This window comes from Chelon labrosus, assembly GCF_963514085.1.
Source record: "Chelon labrosus genome assembly, chromosome: 3".
Classification (NCBI taxonomy): Eukaryota; Metazoa; Chordata; class Actinopteri; order Mugiliformes; family Mugilidae; genus Chelon; species Chelon labrosus.
The window spans coordinates 9,343,877-9,356,104 of NC_140339.1; the positions used below are offsets into that span (position 1 = coordinate 9,343,877).

At 38.9% G+C, this 12,228-nt stretch overlaps 1 protein-coding gene across 2 annotated transcripts in view; it reads left to right on the forward strand.

The window, feature by feature from the left end:
• Positions 1 to 3,304: 3,304 nt before the first annotated feature.
• The window catches only part of uacab (uveal autoantigen with coiled-coil domains and ankyrin repeats b), a 43,149-nt gene continuing 34,225 nt past the window's right edge, over positions 3,305 to 12,228 (forward strand). For both annotated transcript variants that reach the window (XM_084540861.1, XM_084540862.1), the window contains exon 1: positions 3,305 to 3,581. In XM_084540861.1, the coding sequence (XP_084396987.1) occupies positions 3,534 to 3,581 (48 nt within the window). In that variant the 5' untranslated portion in view covers positions 3,305 to 3,533. The remainder of the gene's footprint in view (positions 3,582 to 12,228) is intronic.

Genomic DNA, 12,228 nt, shown 5'->3' on the forward strand with positions numbered 1-12,228 from the left:
TTTACTGTAGATTATGGTGGTGCAACAGATATGACGTTTTTATACATATTGTTATAGCCTGAACAGCAACTCGTCACGGTTTCCCTCTGAAACGTAGTGAAAGGAAAAGTGCAATTGCTTCATAATTGTGCAGCACTTGAACAGTGATTATGTACTACTGTAAAGGCAATCATCACATCTGCAAGTCTGGGGTCTGCAGGTTTTTCAGGAGAGCAGCTGCACAAAGAATTAAAGTGTTGGTGGCTCTGTAGGTTTGACTCCAAGGTCCGGCAATGCGGTTGATTAATATGTAGGCTACAGAATGAACATATGCTGATAAACATAGCATAGCTACAAACGGTTTATGTTGTGAATAGGCAATATGCTTCTGCAGCATAAATCTCGAGCTGAATTTGATTCGTTTACGTGATTAATATCTTAAAATGCGAACAAGCAAACTGTGGGTATGATGAGAAAAGAATAATGCATGATTGCACACAGCAACTCCCGGTCTGCAGAGCATGTCATTTACAGCCCCACATGAACTGTCAGGGCACTGCGTCTCTGCTGCTAGACCCAGGCGGACGCACGGACGGACTAGCAACATGTCTCCGTGGCAACAGCGTTGCCACTGGAGACAAAGACGGGCGGCCAGTATTTAGTTAAACATTTATTCGAAGTAGGAGAAAGGAGACAGTAAAGGCACCAGGAAACAAAACATTTTTATGTTATATTTATATTTTAATTATCCATGAGTTTAATCCTTCCATATAATGACTGATAACACCCAATAGTTGTGAACTTGACTCCATGTCGCTGTATTTATAGGGTATTTACTTGTCTTTTCATTGGTCAGGTGATTTCTTTAGTACCACTGTGTTAGCTTAGTCAGATAATCAATGACCACACGGGGGCAGCATTTTCTCCTCTGTCGATTGATTCTCCCAAAACTCCACCTGTTGTTTTCACCTGTGCTCACTGGACAGTTTATTAGGTACACAAGTGAAAATAAATACATTCAAATACAACAGTCCTGCAGGTAATAAAGATGTTGATTCAACTGTATGATCATTTAGGAGGATGCAGTTTGAGGTGTCGATCAACTGTTAAACTTATTCGGTCTAGCTCACTGAATGAAATAGTGTTGTCTAATTAATATAAACATGTCTGTAAAACACAACACAAATGAATAGTATTACAGAGCACAGCCTCCAAAATTAAAACACGGTTGAATCATCAGCTCTTTCAGTTATTTTAAACAAATGCTAAATACCATAACCTTCATGAAGATAAGATTTAGTGCTGGACTATTAGAAATCTTTCTCTTTCACTAGAGCTCCTAATGAAGTGGCAAGTGACTTATACTTATCTGTCGATCTGTATATCAGTTTGGTTAATTTATGTTTATATTAACCTAGAAGAAGGATATAAAATCAGAATGAATGTATTCGCCATTTATACATTAACTCAGTAGCCTTATTTTATACATTCACCTGGTAAGACATAAACTATATACAAAAAAATAACAACACACTGAAAAATATGTAGAGAAAAATAGAAATATGAAGACATTCTGTATGTACAGTGTGGAAACTTTACAAATAAATAATTGCTAAAACTATAAGATGGATTATAAGACGGTGAGGTGATGGTTCGTGCAACATAAGGCAGTGCAAAAAGCAGATTTGTTTGTGCAAGAAATGACTGTAAAAACCAAAAACGAGGCCAAGTCTAACACGTGGGTAATTATTGACTCAGGCTGGTGTTGTACAGTCTCATGGCAGCTGAGATGAAGGCCCTGCGGTAGCGTTCGGCAGCGTGGATGTAGCACTCTGCTGCCGAAGGAGCTGCTTAGGTCCCCTACAGTCTGATGCAGTGGGTGAGAGGGGTTGTCCATGATTGATGTCAGCTTGGCTAACGTCCTCCTCTCACCCACCTCCTCCATGGAGTCCACAGAGCATAAGCTATATCCTGCGTTATGGCTTTCACTGTGGGTCTGGAAGAAACATAATTTCAATCATTTATTCATTCATTCATTCATTCATCTTCTGTAATCACTTGTCCTGTGAAGGGTCATCGGGCGAGAGGTGGGGGACAGGTCGCCAGTCTATCTCAGGGCTAAAACACAGAGACACAGACAACCATTCACACTCACACCTAGGGCTAATTTTGAATCACCAGTTAGCCTAACCAGCATGTCTTTGGACGGTGGGAGGAAGAGTACCCGGAGAGAACCCACGCAGATACAGGGAGAATATGCAAACTCCACACAGAAAGGCCCTTGTCCCTAGATGATTATATAATGATACTGATTTTGTAAAAATAAGTCTATAAACAGTGAAAGGCACAATAATAATACCTCTGTTTCTAACCAACACTTGAAGCATGTGTCTAAATGTGCATATAAATGTAGAAGGCATATTTTATATCAAGTATAAGCTAACTGACAGGACTGTTTGTGTTGTTAGGTGTTAAAATGAATTTTATATGACTATAATATATCAAAACATGTTCTTGGTGTTTGTCAGAGGTTGATTGTTTTCTAGTTGTCTGTGGCAATGTATAACATCCCTCGATTGCTTCACTGAGGTAAAATTCATAATAAAAACAGAAAATGTGGATGTCCTGACTTTTAAAATATGTTCAACTGTGCCACAACATAACCGTACTGTAAGTCTTGTGGCGGTCCCTTCAGTATTTCTAATATCGTCATTATAGCCCTGTGTACAATGTCTGTCTTTTCTTTTCTAACCTTTGTGTCACTTCAGCTGTTTCTTCTTTTTATTGTCCAATGGATGCTGATAATAATGTGCTACTACAGCAGGTGCCTCAAGTGATTGGCTAAAATATATTTCTAAATCAAATTAGTCTACATACCCCTCCTCTCGCCCAATGACAGCTGGGTTGGGTGATGATGAATTGGTCTACATGTTTTTTGTCTTAATGCCTGATTACAATACTTAAGTGCACTTTGTTAGTGAGGTAAAAAGCAAAAATATATATATATATTTAAAGAAACAAGTGACAATACCTCAATGCTGTACAAAACGACCACAGGCGTTTGTTGACATAGAGTATAAACAGGCAGCAAACAAATTAGCATTAATTAAGATACATTTCACAACAATCCAAGACGGTACATTTTAAATTAGGATATTTCTTCTAAATAACAGGTAACAGGTGTTTTGTTTATATTAAATGTATGTACATTTATTCTGGTGTTTCGGTCTCCAGGTAAGCTTGACGTCATGTCGGTTTTTCCTGTCTTGTCCTAGGACCCCTCCAACTTCTCCCAACGGCCCTTTACACGGAAGTCCCGCCCATTGTGATTGCTGATTGGTCTAAACAGCAACCAGCCCGAGCAGGGTCCAATTTGATTGGCTCCCGGCGTTGTCAATGAAACGGCTCATACTTTGCGGTTAGGCGTCAGGTGAAACTCGCTCTGGAAGGAAAAAGGGAGCAGATACAAACTGTCTGAACTTTCCGGAAAGTGTTTGTACTTCTTATGAACTTATTCAGAAGACTTTTAACTCCAGGAACTTAGGCGTCTCAAGATGAAGAGCCTCAAGTATCGGCTGAAAAAGCACGAAGTGACAATCACAGTAAGTGGATTTGACTTGTTTTCATAGTTTTGCTAATATTCTCGTTTCTTACCGCTTCAGTAGCTAGCTTTGTGTTGAGGAGAGTGTTGTTGTTGCTGGAAGTTGATGCTAACTCCTGTTTTATTAGCGGTGGTTATTGTTTTTTTTAACTCTGACCTCCCCCTCTCAACGACCACGTTAACCGCGGTCATGTTCCCACGGTGGATGTGGGGCTGCATGGGGGAGAGAAAAAACACCGCCAGCCAGTTCAGGCACCTGCAGCTCCGCGCAAGTGGAGGATGTGGCCTGGCAGTGTTTTAGCACACCGTGCATTCAGGTTTTTGTAACCTGGCCTAAATCTACAGCAGCTGACTCCAAAAGCTCCAAAAAAAAAATCAATGCACTTTATAAAGTGCCCGTTTTTCCTGGTTGTTATCGCAGGGGACGCTCTGGTCTCCGAAAGCTTGCTGGTGCTTTTGTGTCTTGTCTGGACGCTGGGAATTACCCGTAAAAGCTTTCAAAAATGTGACTTTTGTTGAATGCAGCAACAACTGTGAACTTTGAGGTCTTCGGAGAAATATACACCCAGTTCCCAGTTTATTATGTACTCAAAGCCTAAACTATTTCATTCAAAAAGACTCCTACAGTAAAAGATTACAGTTACTTGCCATTTCATTAGGCACACTAGTTAAGGTTGTAGAGTTTAGGATTTGCTTAAAGTAACTGAGAGAGCTTTTGATTGAACTGTGGTTTGTAGCGCTATTGAATTATATCGTGTGGTACTGACACGTGTTTTCATTATTTTTACAACCTAATTTTAATCAGAGGGTCTAGGCTAAATAACAGAAACACATTTGCCTGTAGTTCAATCTAGTTTACAGCACCATAAACAACATCCTAACTGAACATTACAACAGCCATAAAGGAGGACCTTGTGCAGAACTGTTATATTACAATGTATTGTACCTAATGTTTTCACAAGGCAGTGCATTTTCCAGTATTTCATGATCATTTCGGAGACTGCAGCGTTGTCTTTTAATGAGATGTGTTTTTAGTCTCCCCTGTTCATATCAGTAAGGGTACGTTCAATAATAGAACCATTTATCAAACAAACAACACCACTAATTAGCTTTTAATTCAGAGCGATCTGCCAGTTATTTTAATTATGCCTTCTTATGTCACAAGTAGAAATGTAGAAACAAAAAATGCTGGTTAAACTTTCACAAAAAGCCAAGATTTCTTCAGATTACTTGTTTTTTTCCTACCATAAGTTCAAAACATGAAGATAGTAATTATTTTTATTACGATATTCATAAATGAAAAGTAGCAGCTCCCACTTAAGGAGCATAAACTAGAACATTTTGTGGGTTTTTTTTGGTTGAAAGATTACTAAAACAACAAAACAGAATATTCGCTGATTTTTCTGCCACTCAATGAGTCCAGCTAATTAATTCAGACAAAATATAATCAACACCTCTTTTCTTTTATCAAAAACTAGATCTTAAGAAAGGGCATATTTACTGGCATGGCATCTAGTAGATCTTTGTGTATATTCTAATCTAAATGTTATCCTTCCCTCCTAGTGCAGTTTGCTGCAGTTAGACATCAGGGCTCCATAGCACCAAGGATACAACTTGAGGAATGTTACAGTCTACATGCCAGGAGTACTAATGACAATCAGTGTAAAATTAGTCAGACTCTTAGACTATCCATCAGGTCTTTTCCTCTAATTAAGTAATGTTATTAGAGGGTAATAAGGTAGAAATGATTCTTTACAATCCATCCACGGTTTGTGAACTTTGCTTAATAGACAGTTATTGCAGTGCTGCACAGTTCAGCGTGCAGCAAGTGTTTGGCACTGACCTCTGTTTTCAGTTCTCAGCAATTACCATGAGAAAGGCGCTAAGCCAGAGGAGCCGTGCGTGGTAAACTCCCTGGCCTTTTTGTTTTGTTTTTTTTAGAGAGAAAAGAAGCCTTTCAGGATTGACATGGTATTGTGTCCGAATTGCTGAAGCAGAAGCACCCGTTTACGAATCAAGCAGAAGAATGCCTGCTTATTTCTCTGCAGCATTTACTGTACTGTAGGTTTGAAAGCAACACCAGGAAAAGCTTGATGTATCCTGTGTTGAGGAAACAGACGTGACATTTATTCAGGTCTGCTTGATGGATTCGCAATGTTCTCATCGCATTCCTCTATGAATACAAACACCAAGGGATAAAAGGAAAGACGGTAGTACACTGACACCTCTGATGGTCTAAGCTCATTTAAAATAAAGAGTTAAGTTGTACGTAAGTTAATATGTGCGTGCTGCCAAAGATAAAGACATAGTTATCATTCATTACATATTATATCATCATCGCCTGTCCCAGTTCAATCTTGAAGCCTTTGATGTGTGAAACATAAATCAAGCACTCTCTCAAAAAGGCGTTAGGTGAACAGCGTTAAGCCTTATTGTACTACATGCACGCTTCACACGGTCATACACAGTAACTGGGAAAACTTTTTCCTGGTGGGGTGTGGTATAATTAAGAAATACATCTGCATTTTTCAAGTGGGAGAGGCAAGAGGGAATTCAAGGGAAACTTGCTTTTAGTATGCGGACAACAGTAACAGTATTTTGGCCAAAGAAAACACATCAGTGGAGGACACTGTATCGTGTTCCACTCCTAATATACTGTCAATTTATTAACAATTCTGTCTGCTTTTATTAGATTACAGGGAGTTTAGAACCAGGTTTCCTCTTTGGACCTTCAGGCACTGTTTTCAAGCAGTGCTTACTCTTATTTGCGTTGCTTGTAGTGGCAAGAACTTAGCTCATTTAAGGAATGCTAACTATGCTACCAAACAGTTTAAGTTAGCTTGAAAACAGTACCCATGATTCAAAATGCCAAAGCATTCCCTTCATACCAGCTGTGGATTAAAGACAGGATGAAGTCTGTTGGTTTGGCACAAGTTTGAACCAGACAGGGCTCCAGTTTCTGTTTTCTTTTGTGTGGAAGTCTATTCTTCGGTAAAGAGTGATTCATTACAAGACTTCTCGTAACAAACATTGTCGTGTAGAATTGCAGTAGAAAAGTTTTTTGTTTTTACATTTTAGAGATTTAAAGTGTGTCTAGGGCTACAGCAGATGTTTCTTTTCATTGCTTGTCAAAGTGTTGATTATTTTTTGGATTTGTTAATTACTCTGTCAGTGTACAAAAGTTCTCATTAATTCTGATTAAAGTGTCTGATTAGTGTAGTTACTGGTGGTAACAGCAAAATCGCTTTAATTTTTGTCATTTTAATCAAGACGTGGGTTAATAATTGAACTTTTTCTATCACTTTGTGAGCAACCATGACTTGTTTTATGCTGCATATGCCGGGAGTCTGCAAACAGTAGGGCACATTGACAGGAGGTTGTTACCTTTCCGAGAAATCTGAGGTTTTCAGTCTCTCACCTGCATCTCTTCATCCAACAGCTCACTGCGCTTGCTCTTTGTAACTCCTTGAAATACTAACTTGTGTTTTGCCAGTGTATTGTTTTTAATTTGAAACTGCAGAAGTAAGAAATGTTTAGTTTGCAATAGCAGCAATCTCGTACCCGTCGACTATTGCCTGATAACAATTTAGCATTTTGGTGTTGTTAACACAGAGAAGTTGTATTGCAAAAGATCATTAAGTAAGAGCTACTAACTTAACAGACATTTATTTAAATGTAATGAGACTGCCACTTTAACGTTGTAATTCTTAGTGTGTGATAAAATTGTGTCAAAGGTTTTGGCTTTTTGAGGATAACGCAATTTGCGTATGATCCTTCTCAACATAAAAACAAAAGCAAAAGCAAAGCAAAATGTCAAGAAAAGAATGTCCTCAGCAAGATTAAGATCTAAACCTCTGAAGCTGGTTGGGACAGAATTCCTCAAACACCTTAGTTGGCTGACATCCCAGATTGATTTTGAATGCAAATATGTTGGTAATATTTTACCTCCTGCAGAGAATAGAGCAGAGAAGTATGGTTGAATCTACAGGAACAATGAAAGAAAAATAACCAGACAAACTGGATTCCCTGGTTCATTTTGAAATTCAACACAGTCACTGCTTGTTGTCACCGCAAACATCTGTACTGTCAGTAGGGGAACTCTACTAAAGCCGCTGTGTTGCACAAATGAGCTGGTTCATATTATTGCCTTCAGTGAAGAAGATACTAAACCTGTCAATCAGCAATTCTGCAACCTCTATGAAATGAAGTGTTTCTCATGCCAGACCATAATGAGAGAAATAAAACTGTGGTCTGGCTTTGGTAGGACCTATGTCACAATATTTTTCTCAATCTCAAGTTGTAGATTTAGATTTTATTTTTTTGTTGTTGTTGTTGTAGCTGTAGATTTTGTTTGTGATGTGCATCCAGGTCAGTTCTATTAAAGGTTTATAAAGTTACCTGGTTTTAATTTGAGTATAAGGAAAAATTAAGAGCGGTGCCAGCGACCACCTCTGTCACACTTCAGTTTGACGCTGGCACTTTTGATAGATTGGCTGTGATTGGATCTGGCAGCCATGTTACAGCTGTGACCAAGTAATAGAACTGCCGTCTATGGAGAAGACAAACGCTATTTTAAACTGTATATTTTGCTTGAGTAAGTACATTACTCAAGCAAAGTCAGTCTGGGGCCACTGCTTTGGAATTGATTATGGTCTGGCAAAGACCTGCGGGGCCAATAAATCCACATCATCTGAGCACCATGGAATTGAATTTGTTTACAACTAAAGGGTTATCTGATTGGTTGTATGACTATCCAATTGCATATAGATGTATTTTTATTCTCTGTAACAGAAGACACATGGTCCAAATAATATGTTGCTAGATTCATATTCTGATAGGAATGAGTTTGGCTACACCAGGCAGGAAATGAACAGACCTAACAGTCTGCTTGAACAGTCTATCAAAAGGTTCTGAAAATATACTGTATCAAATAGTGTCCATATTGGTATTAGGATATTGGTATCGAGGCATTTTTAAAATGATCAGATCAGATTGGTGAATCAGGATCAGTCAAGCCCAATCTTTCATGTATGTTTCACGGTAAAACAATACACAACGTTAAAAACTAAACATATCTGCTGTCTAGAAGTACTTCAAAACTTACAGAGAAGACATTTCTGTGGTATAGCTTTATGTATAGTTATAGTTATATCGTTTCTCTAAAATTCCAGTATCCAAAAAAAAAAAAGGTTCAAAAAAGGCAACTGGACTTGTAGAGTTTTTTTTAGAGAAGACATTTCACTACTCATCTGAGTAGCTTCTTCAGTTCTCGAGGACTGGTGGGAAGTTTGAGGTTTAAATAGGAACTCCTCCTGAAACTTGCTTGTTATGTTAAACATAACAAGCAAGTTTCAGGTGAAACGTCTTCTCTAAAAAAAAGTCCAGTTGCCTTTTTTGAACCTTTTTTGTATATACCATGACCTGGATGACTGAGAACCTTCACGGTCTAAAATTCGAGTCTAAGCAGAATTGTGATATACTATTTGATGTGACAGTTTGAATGCAGAGCTATTTATAAAGATATTTATGTTATTATTATATATTTATATTATTTAAAAAAATAGGATTGGGACTTTGATTGGTCGATACTAAATATTAAATGATCGGGATTGGATTGGGGACAAAAAACTTGATTGAGACAACCCTAGTATCAATATACCAATATCAAAATATTACTTAGAGCACGACTTAAGGCTATATGTCCATTTCATTACCCAAGCCACAAACGTTGAACATGTATGTCTGTGATCATCCTGTAAAATCAGATCCTTAATTGATTCACTGCGACCATAGTATTGTTGGTTGATTACTTTGGGTCAGAATAAATTTTGGGAATATGCTAGAGACACTTATGATTGAAATTAGGACAGGAGCTCTCAGAGTCACTACACTTGTGAGTAACATGTTTATGTTTAGTGTAGTAGAAGTTGGAGTAGGCTGAAATGAAAGTCATTCAGTGCCACACCCTGTTTGAACCGTTGGCATTCGGGTTAATCATCAAAGATGTTCAGGGGTTCATAGCTGTCAGAGTAAGGCCTTTTTGTTTCTGTATCGTATGCTGGTCCCACTTAGTCAGTAAGTCTCTGCTTAGTTGGGGTTTGCACCTCATGTTTGACTTGCACCGACATGCAGTTTATTGGCCATGTCTGTTGCCTACCCCCAGGAGGTGAAACACACACAAAAACAGGATTAGTGTTATTGGAGATCTATACAGCTGACCAGCATTTGTGCTGAGTAAATAGAGTTTAGTGTCTTGCTCAAGGGCACATCAACAGGGTGTGTCCTTTAAACCATTGTCCAAGTCAAGGGCCGTGTACTTTACTGGAGCTCTCGTGTAACTAATGACAAAAGAAATTTTGTTTAGAAAAGTCACAGAACGTGAGGCGACGCCTCAACGGCTCCTGGTTTTAGATTCTGTCTTAGTTCCAGCTGCTTTTCAACACATAAGTAAACACAATAAAAATGTGTTTTATGAAATTCAGTCATTCATCAGACATCCAAAAGACACCCACTTCAATTGTGACTTAATTGTAGTGGTCATTGTTCCACTGTTCAGACGGCAATTTAGAGTGGCCAAACTGGCAGTTCTACACGTCATCATAATTGTCCCTTAAAAAGATGGAACAATAGAACTCAAATTAGTGTCAAAGCAGGGGACGTCTAAAAGTCTCACTCGCCAGACTGTTGCATAGAATATATGTGGTTGACTGAATTGTATTAATTACTATTATCACAATTATGTTTCATTTGGTATTTAGGTCAATTGTTAAGCAAGATTTCTGGATCCAGCTTTTCTCGGTAGAGGAAGGTTTCCTGCTTTTCACAGTCATAAACCGATCAGCCACAATATTAAAACCACCAACCGGTCCTAGAATTTATGTGGATGTTGCTTTGATGCGTACCACCACCTGAACATTGTTGCAGACCCAGCCAAACTGCATGTCAACAGCAAGGAGGGGTTCTTTGAATCCTGGTGCCATATATTCCCCAGCGAAGCGACACGTGCACACCCAGGTGTCCGTGATATAAAAGAAAATATGATTCATTATACCAGACCACACTCTTCCATAGCTCCATGGACCAAGGTACTTTCAGCAGTGGACAGGAGTCAGTATACCTGTAGTCACAGCACCCTGACAGGTCTGTGACTACTCAGCCCTGTACAAAACAAACTTTGTACAGCAATTTTTCAGCAATTTGAGCAACATTTGTTGGGTTCACTCCCCACGTCTATCACTGAGTCATGGGTTTGTTGCTGGTTCACCACTTTTTCTTTGTTGGACCTCTTTTGATAGGTACTATCCACTGCAGAAAAATGGGGGAACACCCCATAAGACCTACAGTTTTGAAGACGGTGTTACCCAGTAGTCCAGTCACTGTTATTCACTTCACCCGAGAGTATGACTTGTCAGTTATAATGTTATGGCTGATAAGCGTAAATAAACAATGAAAAAAAAAACACAACATGCCTCTGCAGACATTTTCTATTGTTTGATTTTCTTACTTAGGATTGATTGAATAAAATAAATGTTAATTGCAGGTGAAGGGAAGTGTGTTTTGTAAGTTACTTGATTAAGGTTGCGTTCTCCTGCCTTTAACTGTGTCTTAAGTGTCCACGTCAATGCTGGCTTTGGTAAATTAGCACTGATTGTGGTTTTGCTGGCAGTTAATTTTATTGTGCTGAGCTGCACTGATTTCAAGAGCTGCTGTAAATCCATATTTGTTTATGGTTATTGTTGTTTTGGTGTGACGCATTACTTTGAGCAGTTATGTGCGTACAATATTTCTCCTAGATATAAAGTGAGGCTCATGCTTGCCGGTTTGATGGCTGATCATCAAAGCCATTTTTTGGAAGGCCTTCATCATACCCCTGATGGGGTGAACACTCACCTAATGAAGAGCTTCCTTAGGCAAAAACACAGTAGTGCCGTGAAATGAAAAGGGTAACTCAAGGAAGAAGCATTCTCTCTGGTACTTGGCACCTTGCTTGTACACTGAGCCTTGTTCTTGAACTATGATTATGTTAAGACTTTAAACACCATGTGGCATTCACAGCTTTAATGGCAGCAAGGGTTATCTATTGAATCTGCATGACGAATTAAGGCTAAATCTTTCCGATGCTTAGTGCTCATCAGGTCTCAGTGGTATTTGTTATTTCTGAATCCACATGGGGCATTATTTTATCTTGCATTGTATATTTTCAGGATTTTAGACTCCCTTTCATTTTTAAGTGAAGTTTGCTGCTTGTCTGCATGTTCCTTCGCTTCTTTGTGTTCCTGACCACACCCAGTTCACTTCTGTCTCCTCTCCCGGTGGGTATATGTTCAAAGGGTGAAACATAAGAGCCTCCCTCACCCTTATGCAGTGTTATTTTACAAAACAGAGAGCAGGGCTGGAAGGTGTTGATGATGGCATAGTATTGTGGGATAGAGGAGCCAGATGTAGCTGGAATGTATTGTTGGGAATCCGAAACAACCCTGATTTCAAAGTTGTTTTCAACAAAAGGAGGGCGGGGATGGGAGAGGGGAGTCATGATGGTTCCAGGCTTTTTACAGTAATCGCTATCTGCTGTTTTGATGATGTCTTTGTAGTTAAAAGTTTGATGCTGCTTAAAGTCCTGAGATGAGTTTAACTTTTTTCCTGATGCT